The following is a 25,643-nucleotide window of genomic DNA, read 5'->3' as shown; positions in this document are numbered from 1 at the left end:
ATTTTTCAATTGTTTTTACAAAAATACGGGGTTGTACAACTTGATACAATTAGATTCAAGCTCAACGTATTTTTGCAATTATATGCAATCTCAAATGCAACAAAAAAATAATTGATTTTGGTTTATACCGTATTTTTACGAATATTTTCTCAGAATATAGTAAAATAATAAAAAAAATAGTTTTCTGGTAATTCCTCTAAATTCTCTAAATTCTATTAGTAAGGTACCACAATATTATAAAATACATGAAATAATCTTAAAACATGCTTAATACAAAATAAACAAATAAACATATAAATGATAGAAAACAAAATGAAAAATTTCGAATCACACTCTAAACAAAACAAAACTAAACTAGTGGTCCTAATTTTGTACGTGTCTGATTTCAGAAGATAAAATCCCAAATCCCCAAAATGCCAAAAATTGTAGTCGACTTATAAAAAAAACTACCCTTCACCGACGTCGTATTGCCTTGTTTCACAAGAATTGAATCCCGGTCCCACTTCTCCATCCCACAGACCCCGCGAACATGTATTTCTCGTTTTCACAAAACCCCCACTCCACCCTATTCATCTCAATCCAACACAATTATCATGTCATATAAACACACACTCTTTTCAGTTTCTAATTAATTGCTGAAAAAATTGTTAAACTTTTCACAAAATCGAATCTCAATGTTCTTCAATAGCTGGCTTCAGCGGAAGCTAGCTTCTGCGTTAAATCCATGGCTTAGACAAGACTCGGAGCTTCAACTCAAGCTAGGGTTTCTTCGTTCTCACGGCACCGCTAAAAACCTCTGTTTCGACACTGATGTTTTAACTCAGCAACTCGGTGACTCGGCTCGGTTCGCGTTTACTGATTTCAGAATTGACGAGTTGAGACTCGGAGTCTCGAATTGGTCGTTTCCTGCTTTTCGAATTGATGTGGATGGACTCCATGTTACTCTCACTCTACGGTATACCACTAACTCCCTTCTGTTGGTTCGCGCTCAGGTGTGAACAGTTTTAGCTCTCGTGGCACGATTAAATTATTATGCACTTTTTTTGGCTCTCGTGGCACCGATTGAGTTATTATGCATTTTTTTTGTATATATGTTATTCTGCAAATTGTGCAATGTGCAGAATAGGCGCTCTTAAGTTAAGAATGTTCACCACATCACCACAGAACAATCCTACACAGTAATTGAAAAATATTCGTAATAGTAATTGTATCTAAAATACATCGACTAAAAATTAATCGGTAGGCCTAGTGTTATCTTTGCCTGAATAGGAGAAGAGGTAGTGGATGTGAATGAATCCTACAATTAGAGCACGTCCAATGATAGTGCTAAAATGCATATAGTTATTTATATATTATGAAATTAAAAAAATGACTTTTGATGTTAAATTAGAACTTTCAATTGAATGCGTAGTTAAGAACACCAAGCAGATCTAAATTTTGTGATATTTTAACCAACTAACATTTAAATGCACAATATATTTGTCACCATTGCTTTATCTATTCATTCCCCACCATTTTACTATTCGCATGAGCAATTCTAGCAACTTATACTTGGTTCCATATTTAGCACAAAAAATAGCATCTTTTTTTTTTATTTTTTAGTGTTGCAGCCATTCGGTAGTGCATTTTATTATTAGTGCTTCTAACATAACATTGCATTGGGCATGCTCTAAGCATGGCTTCATTATTTATGGTTGTAGAAATACCTTTCTCGATGTATGCTACCATGCTATCATTTAGTTACTTATTACAGTTTATTGTGCAAGTATCGAGTATCTTTATTATTGAAAACACCGTCTCCACAACAACTAGCTAAATATTGTCATGACTAGTAAAACAAGAGCTAGTTAATTAAGTAGATAAATTAAAGGAAAAGCCATGTGTCTATTATCTCGATAGCAAGCTTGCCAATTGTTCGAAGGCCGGGAAACTTTTACTATATTTTAACATCACAATAGCCCGCGATAAAAAATCTTTGGGATGAAAGTGCGTAGTTGGACAAGTTTTTCATGATCAAAACTTGAAATTTTCTTGGATTAGGATGATTAATGCAAAATAGTACTTTGTGTTACCTTTAGTGAAGCAGTTTTTTATCTATGGAAAAATAAGATCAATAACTTACATAATTTGTAATAAATATTATAAAATGACAGATACGAATTAAAAAAAAATCAACACGTTAGAGATGGTACTAGGTTATAACTTGTCCTTCACTCCCTAAATGGCCATAAATTGGCAATATATCTTCCATATTGTTCAATACATTTGTTAGCACTAAAATTAATTTCTAACGTCTTCGAAAAACGTCTCTGGATTTTTCTTCCTTTATGATTATAGGCTTGTAGCTTTATCTTTATAACTCAAGCTGTTATCATAGCATTGATAATGTTTGGAGTCTTTTTTGTAAATTTCAGACAAGTCGCTAGTGATTTCCAAGATAACTTTCATTTAAGTGCAACATAAAGTTGCAGGTTATTACGTGAGTCCGTAGGATTTACCCAGTGCGCACCCGAAGGGTAGCGGCTGCGGGTTATCTACGATAAAAAAAAAGAAAAAAAAAGACAAACTTTAACATCTTCAATTTTTCATGTATGCCTTGTGTAAAACCTTTCAACTTGTGATTACTAGCATCCTCAAGTTAATCCCAAAGTACTTCCACTGTAATAGTTTTTTTATGATGTGAACCTCATCGCGTATCTCTAGGACGAGTTAAATAGGTTTCTTAATTATTTCTCTTAAATTATTTTTTTACCACTTTTTGTTCGACCGCCGAGAAAGCATAACACTTTGAACTCCACAATAGTATAATATTATCTACTTTGGTCCGGGCCGCACAGATTTGTTTTGGGACAACTCTCAACAATTTCCCCTCACACATCGATCAAGCACGACACCTATACTAGAAGTTCACCGGGCTCCCTTACTCTTCCCCTAGGCCCATACGGGCCATACCGGAAAGGCCCACCCACCTCCATAAGCAAATCATTCACCTATTTTGGGAGCCCATTTGAGATTGTTATGGATCGTTACAAGTTACAACCATAACTTTGACACCTTGTGGGGCTCTAAATTTTAACTGCACACTCAGTATGATACTTTCCTTTTGGGTAGAGCCTGCACAGATTTGTTTTTGGGTACATCCCAAAAAGTCTCATATTAATGGAGTTTATTGTCTCCTTAGTTATTATCTAGCCATTTGCCCCTCTCAAAAGCGATGGCTATGTGGTACAACTCTTTCATTTGGAGTCCGAAGTCCCGGATTCGATATCATAACTTTGGATTTGGACCGTGTAGCTTCTGAATTTGAATGTGGAGGTGGGTGGCCTTGATCTTTTAATTAAAAAATTATCCATTCCTGATTCTAGTAAAAAAACATGCTGCTGAAATTTATATCTAAGCAGACTAATCAAATTGTATAGCCAAGCCATTTGGTGTATTGGAAGAATGACAAATATTAAATATGCATTTATACATAGAATACGTAATACACTTAATAACAATTTGTAGCACTTAATGACAGTTCATAGCATTTTAAGAAGAAGCTTATACAAAATTGATTTTTTATTTTTACCTTTTTTCTGCCTTAAAGAGTTTACTGAAGTGAGAAGACTTACCCGAAGGTCAGAGCTTTGAGACTCTATTTATGCTACTTTAGCGAGATATAAAATCAGTTAAAGATCAAGATATAACTACAATTTTTTGAAGACCTAAAAAACAGAGTGTAATTTTAAGTATAAAAGGATATAGCCATGCCTTCAACAATCAGCAAATAATCTGCGATAGAACAAAAAAATTGCAGAGGGAGAGCCTTGTAAAAATGGAGGAAGATTGAGTTTGGAAACGAGACACGGTAGAGGAGGGGTTGTGGGCACCTACGAGCCCTTTTGGTTAAACTTAAAAATACCTGGGACTAAAATTTGGTTTAAAGGAGAAGTTATTTTATTTATTTATTTATTTATTTTTTAATTTTTTTGCTAAATAGAAGTTAAAATTTTAACTTTAAGTTTCTAATGTTTGGATAATATTCTTGTTATTGTGTAACTTATGAGTGATTGAAACTAAAAAAATAAAAATTATATTTGTAGGTTGTTCATTTGAATGGTGGTATTACTTTAACAGATAAATTTATAAAACTAATGTAAGTCTTTTAAAAAAATATCTCCTATCAACTTTTCACATTAAGGCACTTTTTTTAAATTTAAGTAAGTTTTTCACTTATACTTATACATAAACAATCAACTCGTTAGCATTTTTGTTAAAACCGAAATTTACATGAACATTCTATGCATGATACAGAGCTTAGCCATTAAGTTAGAATTTTGAAGTTAGAAGTTTCCTCCCAGTGTCTAAATGTGCTGTTAAAGTACTGAGAGTGACTTAAAGTTTAATATCTTATATATTCATTTATTTATCGTTCTATTCAAGTAAACTACATATCAGAACTTAAAGTTAATCTAATAAGTTGTTAAAATTCTTTTAAAAAAATAAATAAAAATTTAATACTTTTTTTTTTCATTTACAAGGTGATTTAAGCATTTAAATGTTGGCTGATTTAGTTTTAAAACTAGATAAACTGAAAAATAAGAAAAACATTTACTTAATATCAGAGTTCAGCTAGGGCTGGAGCCTTAGCACCCCCACCCCCGCCTGGATTTGCATGCGTGTATTGAATATATGATTTTATTTTCGCTTGGTTTTATTGAAGGGAAATTAAGGATGAGGATAGGGCGAATCAGAGGGCCAAAACAGTTGACACATCTACAGAGGATATGAAGAAGGTTCTATCTGAAATTGATCCAGAGGTACTGGTAATTTTGCATTTAAACTTATTATTTTTGTTTTATGTAAGCACTGGTATTTAAGGAACGCAACAGGAAAAGCAGTTTGATACGAACTAAGTGGTTGGACTGGATTAAGAAATTTAGATGCCTATCAATGCACATACAACAAACTAAATGTGTACTTAATTGTTTTAATGTTGATGTTCAGAGAAGAAAGGGTATTTGTGAAATTGAGAATATTAAAACTAAAATGACCAGGCATGCAACTAAAATATATGCAACCTCCTGTTGTAATCGTAGTTACAGTAGTAATTTTACATGTGTTGATTGTACAGAAAGAAATTTGTGGGGGGGGGGGCTTTGCAACGTTACCTGCGTAAGTTTCAACTTGACTATGCTTTAAGGTTATACATGGAGCTCATGCGATATAATTTCAAGTAGTTTAAAAATATGATAGGATGAACTGTCTGTTCATTTGCATAGCATACTGAAATTGAAAATTTTGAGTTGGAAATGAGAAGGCTAAAGAGACAAATTAAGAATAGTTGATAGCGATGTGATGGAAGAAGACGGATATGTCAAAAACAAGGGACGAGCTAAGTTGCAAAATTTTAATTTTTCTAATGGTAGACAATCTGAAATGCATACAATAAGTACTTGTAGTTAATGTTATCTTTTCCTTGGAGGGAAGGGGCCAAGGGGGCTGTACAAGTGAAGCATAGTCTTTTGGGTACGATGTACCTCTATATGATTAGGTTTTATTAAACGAAGGTCATTCTGTTTTTTTAATTTTAGATTAGTAATGACTAGAACTTGAAAGCATATGAGATGGTAATATGGTGTATTTTAGGCAGATGTAAAAAAAATGAACTATATAATCTAATTAAAAGAAAAATGAAACTGCAGCAGGGAAATGCTTAATAAAATAATTAGCAAAAGAGGGTGAGGAAGGAATAAAAATCACAGCAGGGCTTCCAAAATTAACCGGATGTGAGGGTAAACTTGTTATCAATTTTTTGTTATTAGTATGTTATCTATACTAACAGTAAGGTTGGACATCTCAACTATGCTTTGTCTTCATGAACTATAGGGTATTGCTCTAAATGATGCTATGGAAAGTCTCTCAGCTATCATCTGCTCTTACAATCGGAAAACTTCTATTTTCTGTACTATACTTGGACATTGTCATCTACGGATACGTCATGTTCATCTGTTAGTGCAGTGTCCGACCACAAATCATTCCTACTCATGTATGTTGGAGATAAATGATTTTGATATAAAATCAGGATTCACTGGTCATAGATGTTTTCTCCGAGCAGTTCTTAGTTCACTTTTGTTACCTTCCACAGAAAATTCTTTCAAGCTTGAAGTTAGATGTTTCACGGTTGGATTAAAGGATACAGATATCATTAACAACATTTTTTCTTCGAGATATCTGCAAACTTCCATAGCATTGAAAGATCTTCGCCTTGTTAACTTCAACTTATCTAATCCAGAAATAGAACTAGCAATTTCTCCATCGCAAATATCTATAGTAGCAGCAATGAGTGAATTGTCAACCACCGACTCCAAGTGTACACGAACTGGTAGGCAACTATGGAGCATAGCTGCAAGCAGATACAAATCATTGCTTCCTGCCCGTGTGTGGTCCTTTCAGAAATTAGTCAATGTTGTTTCTCTTTGGCTGCGATATGTCCATGCTTATGAGCGTCTACTCTCATCAGTAGGCTATCCTGTTGATGAAATGTTAAACAGATCTGTTATAATGATGTCTCGTGACAAACAATTTTCAATATCAGTTAAGCAAAAGTGGAATGAAATTTCTATATTTGAGAAAGAATTGCCTTTGGAAGCTGCTGTGCTGGCCCGACGGCTAGTCCGATGCAGAGTATCATCGTCTGTTAAGCAATCCAAGAATATTTATTTTGAGTCACTAGATAATAGGCACACCAGTTGTATCCGGAAGATACTAAACTTACTAGTTAATATTTGGAGCTTCATATGCAGCACATGTTACTCAATTATACTACTTGCCCTTCTGCAAAGTCACAATAGAGACCATTTGAATGATACTGGTCAAGGAATTGCATCTAACAATGTCTGCCTAAAACAATGTTTCAGCGTGAACATTGGGATCATTTCAATCACTATATATCCAGAAAAAGCAGTTGAACACTCTGTTTCTGGACGAGCAAAGTCAGACATCGGGATCTTTTATTCTAATTTGCTGTCATTCTGTTTCTCTGTTGACACTTTCTACTTTCTTTATAAAGAGTATGTTTTTGATCGATTTCTGTCTTTTTCCTGTGGTAACTTGAATGTTTTGTCCTCTTCCGTCATAATAGATAGCTCAAACAATTATGATAGTTATCTTAAAGTCCGGAAAAAGAAATCTAGTGATCCTCTGCTTACTTTATGGGGTAAGCCAGCACAGGTTTTTGATTGTGTTGAAGCAAATTCTTTTCCCTTTGTGGGAGGTCAATTAAAAGAATTGTGGTCTACATGGAAGACTTCTCGTGTAGAACTTGAAGATGGTAAGGTCTTGTTTCAGGAGCACCCATTCATTCTCTGTGAGATCAAAGACTTTTTAACAAATCAAGGCTTCGGCGATAAGAGTTTTGGGTTTAAGAATTGTTGTCTGGTGATTGGCGAATTGAATGTTATCTTGGATTATGCATCAATAATATCAGTAGTTCTGATTCTTAAGCAGATACAGAGTGCTCTTTACTGGAGTAACTGCAGTTTGGAGGCCAGTGTTCCTCTCGATACTCCAGTAACGTGCGAGGATCCACTACTAAGGGGTTGGGATAATAAATATAAATCATATGCCAGTGAAATGGAGACTGAACTGTATAAATTGCTTCCACATCAACATATTCAAGCTGCAGTATTCATTGCCGGTCCTCAGATAAGAATATCACTAAACAAAGAGGGTTTTTTTGGTGATGAAGCACATGTAAACAGCATGCACGATGAGATTCAACTCATATTTAATATCCGCAGTGTTGAACTTGATGTCAGGCCAGCTTTGGGTTCTGATCTAGAATCATCTTTTTGGGGCCAGTCACTACAGGATGAGCCACCTGCATGCCCCAGGCTGAAAGAACCAGAACTAACTTGCAGTAATCTGTCGGATGAAAAAAATTGCAAATGTCAAGCGAGAAGCACCTTATCTGCACACCTTAAAGTAAATGGGTTAATAGCTTATCTTGACACTAAAAATCAGCAGGACGAAGTTATTGTATTAAATCCAACAACAATACGTTTATCATCTATAAGGTATGTAAAGTGCCGTCTCTTTTAGATTTCTATTAATTTTAAAACTCTATTTAGCATTGATTGGTATGAAATATTGTTTATATAACTGCAAGTCATTGTGACGTTGTCAAGTAAGTTGCAGTCAAGATTAGGGTTAAAAGGCATTATTGATTACACATGTTAGTCAAGTCTTGGAATTTAGCATTTCTAAACGACAATTTTGCACCCTTATACGAGAATCTTTATATCTTAAATCTTTGGAATGTTCTTAAAGTCTCTTCCCTCAAAATGTCTTCTGATTCTTGATTGTTTCTTGGGAAAGAAAGTTCTAATGCTCTTTTTGCTTGGAATGGAAATATGTACTGTTTTGTAGAAAAATATTTGTAGCTATCATTCCTACCAACTTAATCTAAAGGTTGAAGCCACTAATCTATAGCATGGAAAATTTACATCTCAGTTTTTTTTATCTTCCCTCTTTCACCTTTAGGTTTACATATAAGTTATCATTTCTATCCTTTCCTCCCAACCAAGATGAGCATAAATGTTAAAACGCCTTCTAAAAATTTAAATTAGTATCTCTTCCCCGGAGAAACATTAAGATTACCTTCTTTGTTGAGTTTTTGCATCAATTTTGTATACTTGTCCTGTTGTCTCTTTTCTTGATTGATTAATACATGTATAAAATCAATGATAGCTAATGTTCCCAAAACCTCGATAATAGTTTTGATTTGTCAATCATTTCAGCTGCTCTGATTTTATAGGGAAATAGAAACAATAAATCTTAAATCTGTACTCAATAGCTTGATAAGAATTTTTTTTTTATTCTAATGCCAGCGTCTCACTTTTCCTTGTGCACGCGTACCACTTTATAATATTTGTACCGCGAGTACCACTCTTTTAGTTTTATTCATTTTATAACAAAAAATATATGCCTTTTTCATTTCTTTATAAAATTTCATGACTGGCCAATATTACTGAGCAGCAACTGCTTTAAATTGATATTAAATTCTATGATTTTGTTATATTTAAAATCTGATTTAGTAGTACACAAGACCATACTTTAAATGCCAACCATGAGATTGTTAGTACTGCCTTGAATAATATTAGAATCATGAGTTATTTCTTTTTAATGTAATTTTTTTTATCATTAATTTATGAATATAAAGTGATTTAATATTTAATAATTTAATTGAGAATAATAATGAAATTTTGTATTCTTTTTTACTAATTGATTACACACGCACAAATCAGGAGTCGAACTCCTGACCGCCCGCAAGGGGTACAAGAGCTTAACCACTGCACCAACACTTTGTTGGCAAATTTTGTATTGTCGTTAGTTTAAGAAAAAATTTAGTGGTTGTATTAACAGAAACTTTGTGTTTTGTATCTCCCTAAATTGTCTGTTTGGCCACTTTTACTCAAGCTGGTAGTGCTGTAAAATCTGAGATCTGCTTAAGGACAAACTGAGAACATGTCTGCTGCCAAAATGATATTGTTAGAGCAAGTCCAATAGATTAGCTATTCAAGTTCTTAAATTGAATTTGAAGGATTAGCAACAAAATATGTGCTTAAATAACAGAGATCACCCTCCTTCACTACTTAGTTTTAGTAGTAGCCCTCTCTTTTTAAGAATCCCTTAACTAATATTTTATAATAATTTATAGGGACCACTATCACTTTTCTCTCTTTTATATTATATTTTCATTGATGGGATGCACTTTTTAATAAAATATTAAATAAGAAATATGTACAAGGAGTATTGTTGGAGACAACCATGCTTATTCATGTCTTAACTTGCTAAGAGCCTTTTTTTATTATATTTAAGGAGATTTAGGACACTGTTGGACCTGCTCTGTACTACCTGTTTTGGTACACAAGTGGTTACAAAACTTTTTAGCCAAGCTATCATGTTTTTCTTTTTTTTCCCCTCTTTCTCATCTTTTATGGCTTGCCCATGTGGACGGATACATGCAATGGGGCATCTAGCGCTGCTCCCTTATTCATTTCTTCTAGTTAATGGGTTTTATATCTAACAGGAAGGAGCTTCATTCATTTGGTGCAACAAGTGTCGCGTTCACTGCGGGACTACATTGGATTACTACTGAACTTGCTCTTATGATATTTATGGATGAATTTTCTATTCTGGTCAAGGTGTTCTAATAATCTTTATTTAGTTTCTATTAAGAAATTATACAAGGTACACATGCTCACATGTCTAATAACGTTTCTTTCCGGCAGGTAGTTGACGGTTTAAGTTCTATTTTTACGAATACAACTACCCTCTTTGATTCAAATGGTTATATGAATCGCAATGGTTCAGGTAGAGAAAAGATAGCTCAAGGTCATTCTGGAAATACAGGGACAATGGTGAGTAGAGTGAATTGGGGGAACTTGATCGAGTCAAGTACTGGATTTGTAATTAATTGCACATATGAGATAAAGGCAATGGATTTAATACTTCACAAGTCCAGGGAAAGCAATTATAAGGATCATACATCTGATACCTCGGGTAACAAAAAGTTGACCATGCATGAAGTGCTTGATTACGGAGTTAGTATTTCTATTAACGAATCGCGTATTGGGATTGCATATGTGGCGAGGGATGCGGACATTCTCGCTAGTTTCTCTGTCTTGAGGGCAGGCCTATTCAACTCTGTGAGCAATGTCCTTGGAAAGTCTAATCAGTTTTTTGTGAGCAATTTGTTACCATATTCTGTGAACTTCAGAAAGGAATTGTCTTTTTCTGATTGCACGTTTACTCTGTGGCTGAGATGCCTTGCAGGGAATTCTGTTTGTGAACGTGTACAAAGTTTAAATGATGCTTCTGATTGTGACGCTGAAGTTTTAAATTTAGTAGAAGAATCCCAAATGGCAACTGATAATGAAGGATCAGTAACTTTGTCCCCCGATACTATTCAGAAGTTTAGTGGTACTGGACAGAGCATAGGTCCAGCATCAAGTCATAGCCTACTTGTAAATATTAGCCTTAGCGAAATTTATTTTGCCGGAAGTGAGGTAAAAGATCTCTTGTTCGGAGAACATAATATGAATAAGCTCAAATTATCACTTTCTGTTGGAGAAAACTGTCGGAGAATCTCTTGCCTTGCCCAGGTGAGTGCTTCATATAACGAAACTGATGCTATGCACTAGTCAGTTGTATACTCATAGTTGCAAAAGTTCTATAAATACAGGCATTATAAATCTTACACTTTTGTTGCCTTTTCACTACAATAGTGTAGTCTTGTATGTATCTACAATCATATTGGTTTGTGCTGAATTTAGCAAGCATGAAGGCTCTCAGTCTTACTTTTCAACTGCTATTGTGTGGCTGACTGCTACAATATTGTTACTTTCTCTGTTACATAGAAATAGTGTCATACAAAATTATTACATTTATCAAATTAGGCTTTGAATATGTATAGCCTGTATAATTGTTATATGATGACATTGTTGACATTTCATGGAGACTCTTTTGTAACAAAAAAAGCATCAGTGGAGGATTTCTTTTGATTATGTTGTGAGCACCTGTACCATTTAAATGACTAACAATTAACACATAGAAATACTGTACAGGGTGGTTCTATTTTCCTTGAAGCAGAAGCCGTGGCAATGTTCTTCAAATGTTTAACTTCGTATGAACAGTGTCTTAGACAAGTTTTGCCTGCTGCACCATTACCCAAACAAACCCTTAGAGCTGGAACAGTTAAAAATGATGTTGTACATACTAATCATCACAGCCAAGGGTCGCAGACTGCACATCAAAATGTAAATCAGGACAAGTTGGACAAGTTGGTTATCGGTATCTCTGAGATTTCTCTCGTGCTTATGGCAAGAGATGAATTAGGTATAGGCTTTTTAGTCTTATCACCTTATTTTTTTTAAATGTGCTTAACATGCTCAATTCTTTTTATTTACATATTACATATACATGTACGTAACTATGTTTTCTTAGGCCTAAATTGTACATACACTTTTCATGCAGGTATACTTCAGGAAATTCTTTTCGAATTGGATGTTCATTTGGATGTTGATATGGCCGAGAGGAGAAATTTTTTACTTCGCCTTTCACAATTTTCAATTATTTCACGCATCTTTAACGAGAGTGTTGAACAACAAAGTTCTGAGATCCAAATTTCTCAATCGTCTTCTGGTGTGTCAAATCATCCATCTTCTCTCACTGTACTAGGAAATACTACCGAAGACATAGTCGAAGATCCCATCATACCTATAACTGGAGGTCCGACCACTCCATTTCAGCAAATGCGAGGGATTTTTTCAGCTTTGGATCAAGCAGGCAGCTCAGGCCATTCTATATTTCCTATAGAATCGCATATAGATGCTATCAGATCCACCAAAGTTTCTGGTTTAAGTCCTCAAAACTGCATACTGAAGCATTTAAGTGCTTCCCTTGCACTTGAGAAGTTTATGCCCCAGGATATCAGTAAACAATATTGGGTTGGGGGTGGTTCTATTTCTGGGTTTGAAATGACAATATCTCTGCAAGAGATACAGGTTAGCAATTTAATACCATTTTAAGACATAACATTTCACAGTTGTCACGACAAACTTCAACCAAGTACCTAAATTATTTTCAATAAGATGGCTAAGAAACAACACATTTGATCAGGATTTGTTTGAAGAATTTAGAAAAACTTTTAAGCTTATAATGCATATAAACATGCTTATTGTTTTGGAAATTTTAATTTCCTGCCAAAGTAAAACAAAGTGGGCACCTGAGTTGTTACCAGAAGTAATTCACTTGTATCAAACGGGCTTCATACTGATTGTATTTAATTACACTGTTGATGCGCTGCACTCAGTTTTACTTGCTTATATTGCATCAGATAATACTTTCCATGATGGAAACAGTGTCTGGGTTTCTCAGTGAAAAGCGGATTAGCAATGTAGAGCAAAAGTACTTGACCAGAAATCAGGAACCTGAAAGAAAATTTGAAGATGTAGTCCCTGATGGTATTTACTTTCAAGCAGAACTTGTTGTCTGTCTATCATCAGTAACTTATATAAATGCCTTTTCTTTTTCACTTATGCTTTATTATGAGAAGGAGCTTAATAGGGTTGACAAGATGCACTACTTGATCAATGTCCAGGGGCTGTTGTTGCACTCCAGGACGTAGACCACCACATGTATATCACTGTTGAAGGTGGTCAAAACAATTACAATGTAGTTGGTTCTTTACATTATTCCGTTGTAGGGGAGAGGGCTCTTTTCAGGGTAAATTCTTGCATACACATACCCAAGCATTAAGATATTGACATTACTAATAGTTTTGGTTTTCTCGAGGACAGTATTGGAACGATGGCTTTTACCGTTTTACGTATGTTTTATGTTTGTTCTTTTTATTCATGCCACACTCTGTAACATGAAGGCTTCCTATAGGAGCATCATATTTAAACTATTCTTAATATTTTTCTCGTGAGGCTGGCATACTCTGTACAATTTTTAAATTCTGAACTCACAGTTTAATTAAAGATAATAATGGTAACCGGCAAGTACAGGCTGTCCCTAAAAAAGTCCTTAGGAAAGGATAAATAACAAATAAAATGGCCGCTTGCTTGTTTTATAGCTACTTATTTCATGTTTACAATACTTTGGGTACTTTGAGACAGTACTGAACCCATGACCTCTGGCATTCCATATTCTCGTTGCAGTTTGAACAATTTCTTAATGCTTCTGCTTAAGGATTTGTATATAATATGAAATTATGAACATATTCCATCATTTTGAGGAAGGATGCCATTACACATTTACATTTTCTCATCATCATATGAAAGGAAGGCCTCCTCGCAGTCTTACAAGCAAGTAGTTAGAGTGCACACTCTGCTTACTGTACAAACAATTGGGTCATGTGAGGCCGCGCCCCACATGCTAAACTTGTTCTGTATAAAGGTTTCCTTGTGCTTGTAAGGTGACTTTGAATTCTTACAGTCCCTTAGAATATGTTAATATGCATAACGCCATTTTATCAGAAGGCCCTTTCTTTGACTTGCCGGTCTTACTGCAATAGCAACCAGTACCTTACATGCAATTTGATGAATTGATTGTAGCATTGCCTTATTTTGATATAAATTATCATAGCAGTGATAAGGGCTCATAATAATATTTTAATTATTCACCAAACTGCATTTTACAGGTGAAATATCATTATCAGCGGCGATGGGGTTCCACAGTTTTGTGGATATCATTGACCTCTCTATCTGCTAAAAGTGATTTTGGGGAGTCATTACGATTGAATTGTCGAGCAGGATCAAGTTTTGTTGATATTTCTAGCTCTTCAGATAGTGCATGGGCACTATGGAAAATACATCCTTTCAAGGCTGTCAATTATTATGGTGATACTGATATAGACTCGTACAGTCTCGTGGCAGCCAATATGTTTCACCTCATCAATAGGAAGAATGACCGTGGCATCGCTTTTGTTGATGATTCTTTGGAGTGCGTGAGCAAGCCTGGTAGTCCATTCAAGCTGAAAGTATTTCAGAACTATGTGCTAGCCCGTGATATTAATGTGCTAGATACCTATCCGGTGGAGGCTTTGGAGAATGGTATCAAAGAAGGCTCAGATAAAACAGAAAGTCAAACATGCATCAGTATTAAAGTTGACAAATGTATTGTGACAATTGTTCATGAAATTTCAACTACAAAGGAAAAGATCCCACTGCTGCAGCTATCTATCGTTAATCAGGAACTCTTAATGCAGATTCTACATGTTAAAGCCAGGATTATGAGCAGATTGAATGTTGTGCTTTATTATTTTGATGCACAGAGAAATTTGTGGTGAGTATGTCACTGCTACCAAATGTTACTAGAAAATTCACATTCTCTCGCTGTATAGCTTTTTAAATAACTTTGTTATGCTTGCAACTCCTAAATGTAACGTCTTTTGTTCACATTATCAGGAGTGACCTGCTCCACCCTGCTGAAATAAGCATATTTTATCGCTATAGATTTCAAGTCGCGGGTACAGAAACAATCTTGCCAACAGTGCCAGTTCATTTTTATGCTAAAATCAAGCAGGTCAGGATGCATTAGTTTTTGTTATCCTTGTACTGCTCTTCGTCACTTATCAGTTAGATTAAATGGAGAAATGTTCATAGGAGTGTCAGAAATATATGCACATAGGTAAGTATCACAAATCAAACTTGAAGCTTAGCAAATTTTCCTGTAGCAATAACGATGCTTACTTTTTATTTGCTACACTTTCTGCCTTCCTTTCTTTTTATCTATCTTAGGTGTATCAATAATAAGTTTTTTTAAATGTAATCTGTTTTGTGATTGAGCTTTCAGTTATACATAGAACATATTGAATATTATGGTAATATAAACAACAAAAAGGACCATCATCACTCAAAATGTGACGGAGGGTATAGTTTTTATTTCATACAATATTGTTGCATGAATCAGTAATCTCGTTGCAATTATCTCTGCCAAATTATCTTATGTTGTTGACATGAACATGGCAGCTTGACATATCAATGACGGAGCTTTCACTGGATATACTTCTCTTTGTTCTTGGAGAATTGACTTTGGCCGGTCCCTTTGCCGTAAGAAGTTCCGTAATATTGGCCAACTGCTGCAAGGTTGTTATGTATATATACACAAATTCATGCTTTGCATCTGATGTACAACTTTTTGCAATTTTGAAACTTTGTTTCTTTTCCTGAGTTCATGGCCACATCTAGTTCTCTTACTTACTTTATTATTTACGACTATTTCTATAGATCTGACCAATCTTTTTACCTACATACTTTGACTTCTGAATGTTGGTAATAGTATAAATCTTTTAATATGACAACTAGCCATATTTTTATGCATACCTAACTTTCAAAGATTTTAAAATGAGGTTCAGGAAGAAAATATTCCAACTGCCACTCCCGCATGCTTCTATAATGAATGGTGGTAATAGTTTCTTCAATGAGCAGGTTGAGAACCAGTCAGGCTTGACTCTTCTTTGTCACTTTCATCAGAACCAGTATGCTTCAGTAGCCAGAAATCAAAGCAGTATGGTTTTTTTAAGGTGCGTCCATGTAATACTGTCTGCATCGCATGATATATAGTCTACATTCTGGTAATTAATAAATCAAACAAATTCACTTGATGCCAAAGAAAGCTCACTGAAGTTGAAAAGTATATTGAAATAAAATTACACCTCTTGTATCAAAACCTGGGAGTCTCAACTTAATACCTGGAGTCCTCCCAAAAGGTATCTCTGCACTAGTCTCCTTAAATGATTTATCCACGAGTCCCCAAATGCATAATGCTTTGCTGATGCCCAATGTCATTTGAAGGGCAAACTAATGTGAAGAATTCATTTGCAGACAAAAGTCACCCTTTGCCTCGAAGCACAAAGTGTTTTGTGCATTGCAATTTTTAAATAATTCCACATGCTTTGATGTGTCGATTCTGCAGCAAATCCATCATTTAACCACCATAACTAACCCCAAACATGTTTAAAAAAGCACTATATTATATGAATTACTTTTGTATCGAAATTTCATCCCAATTCCCGTTAACCGGGTCGGAATCCCATGATCCAAAATGCACTTTAATACTTGCGTATTTCGGAAGCAGAGGACGAAAATGTTCTCTCCAACATCAGAATTACAAGAGATGCCTACTCATAAGATGCTTCTATTTCTATGCACCCAAATACAGTGGTTATATCGAACATGAACAAATATTGTATCATATATGAATTATGACAGGCTTTGAGGGAATCCTGTATATAGAAAACCTTCAACTTGATACTTAAGCACCAATGTGGGACTATGATAACTCTCAGAATAAGATCTAACAAGGAAGAGTAATTCTGTGCTTCTTAAATCTCACTGCTGCTTAAATCTCACTGCATCTTCTAACTTGCCATCATCTCCTCTCCATAGGTAGACAAGTATGCAGCCTACTCTCAGAATTAAGATAGTAAATTTCTTAACTACAGCACATGCAATTTTGCAGTCGAGTTTTGTAAATGGCTCAAGGCTATTAAGAAACCCATAACTATGAAAAGCTTTTGATGTCACTATTTTATGGTTCAATAGTTCGACTGATATGGCTGTTCAAATCAGAAAAGGATTGAGTTAGCAAAGAGGCATCTACAAAAGAGGGATATGTAGTTTAATAAGTTGTAGACTGGGTGCAAAAATCACAAATCTCAAGTCTATGAGTGTATTGGGAGTATAAGATGTCTGAAGATGTGGTTATAGTGAACTCCGGAGATGGAGAATAAGTCAGTAGTCATTACCTCATAGAATCATAGTTTGTGATCAACTGCAATTTATCGAATTAGCTGCTGCATGTGGCATAAAGTTAAGATATGATTTATATTGAGAATCAAAAGCAATTGGTGAATTATCATTGTCTGCTAATATTGAAAGTTCTTTTAAGTGATTCAAAAATTCACTTCCACTTTCTGGATCTAACATTCGAGGATACTCGTATAATCGTACTATATATCAAGGTGAGATGATGAACTGAGAATTGCATTTGGCCTGTCAATTTAGCATCTGCAGATCATATTTTGGCTTCATGTAAATGAAACTTTAGTACTGCTGTATCTTTTGTTCTGCCCCTCTGATTATTTTTTTATTTATCTACTAAATTAGAGATTTATTCTCCACTCAGAGACTTTATAGTAATACATGTGACTTGTTCTTTAAGTCATGGTTACTTTACTGTCAGTCATATTAGTTATCTAAGAACTTAATTACCTATAGAGTCTATGGTATATTGAAAGTTTTTGATATTGATTCTTACCTAATTGCAAGGCATTTAGCTTTGGTAAATCAAACTTCCAATGCATCTACTGTCACGGTACAGCTTACGGATCAGGGATCCTTTACGACTTCTCCAGTTCACATTTCACTTTCAGAAGCTAGAACGTTTGCTTGGAGGACACGTATAGTTTCATCACAAGGTGCAGTCAGTCTCCATGCTCTCTATAAAAAGTTGTACAGTAATATCATCTGATCATTATATTTTCTGAATGCCTTATTAATAGTGTGTATGGGCCCAGCTCAGAATTCTCACTGTAATGTACCAGTTACCAATTCAATTTTTATGTCAATCATAATTTACTACAGTGCAATCTAAAATTTTGATTTCGTTCTTTTTGGGGGCTGGTGGAGGACTGTTTCTTGTCCTGGCGCAGGAGGAAGAACCGTTAATATATTGAATTTGATGATTCACCTAAAAAACTTGCTCCTTGGTAAAGTTATGAATATTAAATATGAAATTATTGGTTAGTCTTTCTTTTAGTCAGTTGGTTTTGAATTAAATGCTTTCCAAAAATTCTCCTCCGTTTTAACATGAATTGGTTTCTTGATCAGTTTTTTTTTAAATTGTAAAATTAAATTCTAAGTCTCTGCAATAAGATCTGACTAGTATACATCCTTGCACAGAGCCTAAAACCTACCCAGGGCCATTTATTGTGGCTGAAGTTTCACGAAGAAGAGGGGTGAGCTCAGAAAATTTATCTTGTGAGATTATATATTAAAACGTTGACAAAATAGTATTGTCATTATTGTGGTCTTCATCTTTATCTATAACATTGTGCAGGATGGGTTGTGTCTTGCAGTTTCTCCTCTATTAAGAATATACAATGAAACTGAATTCTCTATGGAATTGCGGTTTCAACGGCCCGAGCACAAGGAATCTGAATCTGCTTCTGTTATACTCAAGGCTGGGGATACTATAGATGATACATTGGCAGCTTTCAGTGCCATCAATTTGTCTGGTGGATCAAAGAAAGCATTGGTGTCTTTAAGTGTGGGTATGTGTTTAATCCACTCTTCCACTTTGGACTTATTCAGGCACTAGTGTGTAGTTTACTAGTATTCTTTTCCTTGCATTACTAAAATGACAATCATCATGGTTTGATCAAAAATCTTTTCAGATGTGCACTAGATGACTACTAATTGTTGATAATTGGACGTAACATAATTGTAACAAATATAAGGCAGTAAAATAACTAGTGGAGCGGAAAGGCGTAGTAGTCTAATTGTAGTACAGTATGATTACTAGTTGGATAGTTTATGGCATGGACTTGTGTCTAAATGGAAAATGGCAAAGACTGGCTTGTTTGCATAATGTGACACATCATGAAACTTAAATGTAGAAGTGCACTCAACTAGTTGTCTTCACAAATGTGGTTTCTTATACTTACAAAATTCTACATGTATTCGGCCAAATTTATTTGCACCTCTGCCTATATGTGGACAAATATTTAAGGTAGCCAACTTCTGGATGAAGTGCATTATTTGTCAGATTAGGAGTTTACCGCTTTTAAAAATAATTAAACATTGATTTTTTTTTTCATTTAAACCAGAAATGAAGCTGAATACTCCAGCAGTTTAACAACTAAAATCAAAATAGTAGATATTAGAGGAGGATTTGAGCACCTTTACAGGTAGCTCTTTGTTGCAGAAAGCATAGCTATAAAAATGCACATAAAATATATTAATAAAAAAAAAATCCCTGTAGTAAGGTAAAGCTGAGAACAGGTAAATGGCCCAGTTTGTTTTTCTGATACTTAGCCAGCTACTTTTGTTGGACATGAAACTGATTTCCAGTATTCATGACATATAAATCCAAAGTTATTGTAACCCTGAAGTTAGTTATAGATTGTTTAAAACACATCACATGTTTAAGACAACAATATGTCGAGTCTTTGTTTTTGATGTAATGGAAATCATCACAAAAAATGTGAGAAAATGTGAAAACATGACTTAGTTATGTAGTTTTATCCACTTATTTGGCTTTTATTTAACGCAATTAGGCACATGGTTCCTAAATTGTCTATCTGTTGCTTATGTGCATATCTTAGCTGTTTATTTATAAATATCTTCAATTTAACACAATACTAGTTGAGTTTTATTTTATTTTGACGTCTTTTTACTCTAAATATTTATCTCGTGCTAATTGACATGCAGGAAATTACTTGTTTTCTTTTAGACCTGAGATTACCAAGGACTCGAGGAGCCTCAGTGAATTACATTTAGTTGAGTGGTCAAATGACCTTAAAGGAGGAAAGGCTATTTATCTCTCTGGATTATTCGATAAGTTAAGCTACAAAGTGCGGAAGGCACTATCCACCGAGTCAGTGAAATGTTCCTTCAGCATTGCACATTGTTCTCTGAAATCTGAAGAGGGACACATTGGTGACATAGACTTCTTAGTTCAGAGCATTGGACGGGATATTCCAGTTATACAACCTGATAACACAGGATACACATCTGGTAATACGAATTCACATGTTGCATTACAAGAACAAAGGGAAATCTTTATTCTTCCTACTATTCAGATATCAAACTTATTGCAGTCAGAAGTCGAAGTATTTTTGAGTGATAAAGGTAAATAAACAAATATGCTTAGAAACAAAAAAAATGTGATGCAAAACTCTGTATACTTATTCCTGCTGGTAGTCTTGTACTATATGTTGCTGTACTAATTTTCTATATTTTGTTGTAGATTCCCAGAGCATACTTTGCCGTGACAAGATTGGGAAGTTCGCAATTGTTCCATGCAACTCTACTTCTAATCTATATGCTAACCCTGCCACAATCTACTTCACTTTTACTTTGACTGCTTATAATTCAAGTTGCAAACCAGTAAATAGTGCTGACTGGGTTAAAAAGTTACAGAATCAGAAATCTGATGTTAATAGTGTGGACATTGAGTTGGACTTTGGAAGTGGAAAATATTTTGCTTTCTTACGATTGGCTTTCAAGGATAATGGCATTCTGGAGGTACACTTTCATAAATCTATATTAATAAGCAGCAATTATGTGCTGGAAATCTAATGTAGCTTTCTTTTGCAGGCTGCTATCTTTACTCCGTACACCTTGAAGAATGAAACTGAATTTCTTTTGTTTTGTTGTGGACCAAATCAGAAGCCCTTGGCGAGGTAGTACTCTTATGTGGTAATCATATATTATATAGAAAGGAATGGTAGTTATCCTTGTCAGCTCTCACTTCTCAGTGCTAATAGCTATATTTTTACCTCTTTTTCCAGATATATCTATATCTATCCAAATAATAGTGACCAGTAGCTTTCATATACACAGGTATGAAGCTGGAAACCTTGATTCTGAAATTCCTCCGGAGCTTGGATCTTTTCTACCTGCAAAGTCAACAAGCTCATGGTTCATCAAGTAATAAGATTTTCAATATGTCAAGCATAAATCTCTCCGTAATTGGCTGCGTTTAAGCTTATTATATGATACTTATTTTCTTTTATCCGGAATGGCTAATTTTTGACTGTTGTTGCCAACAATAGATGCAACAAGGTGCGCCTAATCTTGTTGGACAAAAATGAATCTCACACAATATTGGACCTGGATGCTCTATCCGGACTCACAGAGATTGACCTGGAAGTAGAAGAAGGTTATGGTTGCAACTTTATTACAAAATTGGGTGTGTCTTTGAAGCCATCTTCGGGGAAAGTCATTGTCCCATCAAGAACAGTATCTATTAATCCTCGATATATGGTGTCCAATGAATCGGAAGAAACTATTATTGTCCGACAATGTTACTTGGAGGTCTGCATATACTAATTAGTTTAGTGTTAGCATATATTTATCTATATCTTAGCTGTCTTTTAAGTTGTCAATAATTTTTTTTTAAATAGGATGAAATGCAAGGGGTAGTTAGTGTCAATGGCAAACAGAGAACAGCAGTACATCTGCGGAATGTAAAAGGCAACAAGAAAGAGATTGGTGTTTTTGACAAGATTCTCAGACATCATAAAAGTTCTCGAGATGACTCGTTACTCTATGTTCAGTTTAAGCCAAAAGACGCGGGGTTTGATTGGTCAGGGCCAGTATGTGTAACTTCACTGGGACGGTTTTTTCTTAAGTTTAAAAGATTGAAAGATTATTCGGTACAAGGCATCAGCAATCATGCAGCAACCCCTGATCATGAATATTCTTCTGTTCATGTAATTGAAGATGATTCCACACTTGTCTTGCACTTTTACAGGCCCCCGCATACTAGTCTACCCTATCGGATTGAGAACTACTTGGAAGATGCACCTATAACTTACTATCAGAAGGTTGTACAGATTTCCCTCCAATGATTATAGTTTTATGGATTCTATGAAATAAAAATATAAAACACTAAATATTTCTCCTTGTTGAATTTCAGGGTTCATCAGAACCTGAGGTAATTGGGGCTGGAGGTAATGTTGATTATGTCTGGGATGATTCTAGTCTCCCTCATAAACTAGTCATCCAGATAAGTGGTACTTATTTCTCATTTAGATCTGTTTACTTATCTTTAACACTAACTCTCAATCAAAAGCCAATCTTTTGGGATTGAAGAGTAGAACACTAGGAACCCATCTTTGGGCAATATTCAACCTTACTGTCCAAATGTAAAGTTTTGAAAATATTGGGGTTATAGAGGTTCAAAATCAAGACTTAAGGTGATTTCCTGTCAAATTACTAGCTCTCATATAACTTTAAGGTGTTGGGAAGAATGCTTAATTAGTTTATTGGATCGTATGTCTAACAATTCCTGTCACTACTTTGATATTCATGCCTTCTTCAATAGTCAAAGAGGCAATGCATGGTCTTTGTTAGAAGTTTTGATTGTAGATGTACCAAATTTTTCGTGCATTCGAGTGTGCCTAAGGTGTGTGTGTTCAATTTAGAGTCTACAAAGTTTTCTACATTTGCAAATTCAATAGGTATTCTTTTACAATTTTAAATGTCCTTTAAAATCTTTTGATATTTATTTGGGATACAATCTTTTGTTAGAAGTTTGTTAGGATACAATCTGGATTTTAAGGTATCTATTCCAATATAGCGGTATCCAAAAGTGAATCACTTCTAAGGATATTATAAGATGGTAGATTTTGTGAATTTCTAGAGTTTTTCTTAAAATATATATTAAACCTTAATATAAATCCGCATTTACCTAAAAAAATCATGTATTAGAGGCTATGGCCCTTCTCCCAAGGGGATGCTGTATGTGTAGACTGGACTCTACATCCAAGCATTTTCTATATGACGGAGTGTTATTTTTAGTAATAGTTTACCTGTATACTTTTTTCCTTCTGATGTTATGAACCTTTAATTGTTTCTTCTATACCTACAAACACTTTTGTTTTTGGCTAAATTATGCCTACGAACACTTAAACATGCTGGATATTGCTTTCTTGTCAATCATGGATTCATTTTGTACACCATAAGATTTCCAAAATGCTCGATCTTTGTTGTTTTTATTGTCTGGTGATATGTCAATGAGTTCATGAAGTGTTGTATTACTGATTAACTGAACTTCACATGTAGAAGTCCAGTTACTGCGTGAAATCAATTTGGATAAGCTACGAGCATGGAAACCATTCTATAGAGCTGGGAAGCAGAGAGGTTTGGGGTTGCAATTACCATTGCAGAGAAATCCAGGAGACAAGAGAAGTAGTTTTGGGCAATTAAGTAGTATAGAGATCATAACTTCAGGATACGAAGTATATGCAGATGGACCTACACGAGTCCTGCGTATTTGCGAGTTTCCTGATAGTCATAAAGCAAACACGTCACTTTATTCTGGTGCAAAGATGCAACTAAGGGTTTTTGATTCTGCAATCAGCATCCTAGAACTTTCTAAAAAGGTTTTTTCATCTCTTATATTTTGTCCGTGCATGAGAGTCTGTCTTCAACTATTAATTCCTTTGTAGTAGTAATACTTACTGTTGTTTTTTGCCAATAAGTTATCTTCTAAACATACAACTAACAAGCTAAATTGAGGTATGATTGGCTTCTGGATATAAATTTTAAGAGTAGTAGATATTACTTGTCAGGAATTTATTTACATAAATGTCAAGCTAATTCTTTTGCCTATGCAGATTTTAGGACTCGTTGACAAGATAAAGGTTCACCCTTGTCAATACTTTGAATTACCTTGTCAACATTTTATAGGCACAGAACTGACGTCAAAAAAGTTTAGGAAACATTATGTTTCAGCTTTCCTCATTTGACGGTGTTATGGGTTTTAACAGTTTAAGAAAATATCTACGCGTAACGGTTAGCTGAATGGCGTTGATTGTTAAATTCTTTGAGTTCTTGTTAACGGAAATTTAGTACCAGATGAATGGTACATTTGTTGGTCTTTAATCATTAAGGTTTAATGAAGGAAGAAGCATTTGCAACACTGTACACCTGAAATTGTTGCACTTGGCGGTTGAGTAAAATGTATCAGATTAAAGATAGGTTGGAATCCTTTCAAAGGCCAACAAATATCAGAGGTCTCATTTGAAAACAAATTAATGTGAAACTGGCAGCACTTTTTTTTTTTTTTTTTGGCTAAATTGCTCTTATAGAATAAGTTGTTGCTTTACTAGTTCCTTTAGCTTTATACACGGTCATTCAAATTGAAAAAATGAGAATGAGGTTTAAGGTAAGCTGGCTTTCCATAATGTTTAAGGTGAATTGGTATTTTAACATGTATGCTTAATCTCCCTACATTGCCCACCCTTGCAAGGGCAAATGATCATGGTAAAGAGTACCAGATGGAATTATGAATTTGTCTACGCTGTTAAGAGAGTTTGATTATTTGTTCATCTTTGCCTAATTTTTTTTATAATTATTTTTTGTTATGAAAGGAGAGAGATGTAATTGAGCTGCCCACCTACACCCCAATCATTGTTATAAGGCTTGGAAATATCTATATGGATTCATTACTTACTAATCACCGTAAATGTAACAGTATCAGAGTACAGGTAATTCTTTACCCCCTTTATTGTCTTGGTACAGCTGTCATTATTACAAGTTCTTTTGTTCTAACGTGCTTTCCCTAAAAGAGTGAAGATGCTAATAAGTAATTGTAATTCACTTGATTCCTTACCATCAAAGTAATTCCTTAATCTTCTGATATTTCAGTCTCTGAGTGTGGACGAAAAATGGATAGGAGCTCCCTTTGCATCATTGATCCGTAGGCATCATTCGCAATACCCCGACACAGATAGCAGCATGCTTCATATTGTGTTCATTCTACTTTCAACTAGTTCTAAAATTAAACATGTGGAGTACTCGTCGATTGTTCTTCAGGTACCAGCTGCAATCTGCACTTGTAGCTTTTCATCTCCATCCTGTTAACTATATTTTTTATATCAAATAATGGGAGTGCTTGTCATGTTGACTTTCTGTTCTAACTATCTACCTGTCATCAAATATACTCCTGACAAATTGTCTTCTTGTGATTTTTTGAGCTAATATTGTACCTTTGAAGTACTGTAGCTGTAGATAAGCGAACATTTACTATTGTAGATATTTATGTGAAGTCGTTAAGCAGAGTTGAAATATTGATTGTGTCAACAAGTGATTTTATTGCAAATCTGCTAATTTCAAATCTGTGTCAACAAATGATTTTATTGCAAGATATTGCTGAAATATTGATTGTGTCACCTCAATATTAACAGCCATTTGATCTGAACCTTGATGAGGAGACACTTATGAGAATCGCCCCATTTTGGAGGACGTCTCTCAGCGACCCGCATACGAAGAGTCAACAATATTACTTTGATCATTTTGAGATCCACCCTATAAAGGTTTTAATCTATATATATATATATGTGTGTGTGTGTGTGTGTG

General features: G+C 34.8%; 1 protein-coding gene across 5 annotated transcripts in view; it reads left to right on the top strand.

The window, feature by feature from the left end:
• Positions 1–523: 523 nt before the first annotated feature.
• The window catches only part of LOC141689470 (uncharacterized), a 31,257-nt gene continuing 6,137 nt past the window's right edge, over positions 524–25,643 (top strand). Inside the window, exons 1-28 of one of the 5 annotated variants that reach the window (XM_074493771.1) lie at positions 524–955; positions 4,706–4,802; positions 5,872–8,060; positions 10,076–10,190; positions 10,278–11,150; positions 11,613–11,883; positions 12,022–12,551; positions 12,884–13,010; positions 13,148–13,272; positions 14,192–14,835; positions 14,958–15,075; positions 15,522–15,638; positions 15,981–16,075; positions 17,823–17,971; positions 18,206–18,295; positions 18,456–18,511; positions 18,613–18,826; positions 19,986–20,405; positions 20,524–20,801; positions 20,874–20,959; positions 21,120–21,206; positions 21,332–21,593; positions 21,683–22,105; positions 22,198–22,294; positions 23,346–23,665; positions 24,656–24,772; positions 24,933–25,100; positions 25,472–25,600. In XM_074493771.1, the coding sequence (XP_074349872.1) occupies positions 675–955; positions 4,706–4,802; positions 5,872–8,060; positions 10,076–10,190; positions 10,278–11,150; positions 11,613–11,883; positions 12,022–12,551; positions 12,884–13,010; positions 13,148–13,272; positions 14,192–14,835; positions 14,958–15,075; positions 15,522–15,638; positions 15,981–16,075; positions 17,823–17,971; positions 18,206–18,295; positions 18,456–18,511; positions 18,613–18,826; positions 19,986–20,405; positions 20,524–20,801; positions 20,874–20,959; positions 21,120–21,206; positions 21,332–21,593; positions 21,683–22,105; positions 22,198–22,294; positions 23,346–23,665; positions 24,656–24,772; positions 24,933–25,100; positions 25,472–25,600 (8,478 nt within the window). In that variant the 5' untranslated portion in view covers positions 524–674. The remainder of the gene's footprint in view (positions 956–4,705; positions 4,803–5,871; positions 8,061–10,075; positions 10,191–10,277; positions 11,151–11,612; positions 11,884–12,021; positions 12,552–12,883; positions 13,011–13,147; positions 13,273–14,191; positions 14,836–14,957; positions 15,076–15,521; positions 15,639–15,980; positions 16,076–17,822; positions 17,972–18,205; positions 18,296–18,455; positions 18,512–18,612; positions 18,827–19,985; positions 20,406–20,523; positions 20,802–20,873; positions 20,960–21,119; positions 21,207–21,331; positions 21,594–21,682; positions 22,106–22,197; positions 22,295–23,345; positions 23,666–24,655; positions 24,773–24,932; positions 25,101–25,471; positions 25,601–25,643) is intronic. The other 4 variants (XM_074493768.1, XM_074493769.1, XM_074493767.1 and 1 more) reach the window with 4 other exon arrangements.

The sequence above is a fragment of the Apium graveolens genome, chromosome 10 (genome assembly GCF_009905375.1).
Source record: "Apium graveolens cultivar Ventura chromosome 10, ASM990537v1, whole genome shotgun sequence".
Taxonomy (NCBI): Eukaryota; Viridiplantae; Streptophyta; class Magnoliopsida; order Apiales; family Apiaceae; genus Apium; species Apium graveolens.
The sequence above is the reverse complement of the archived record's forward strand: the minus strand, read 5'-3'. Positions and strand labels throughout refer to the sequence as shown.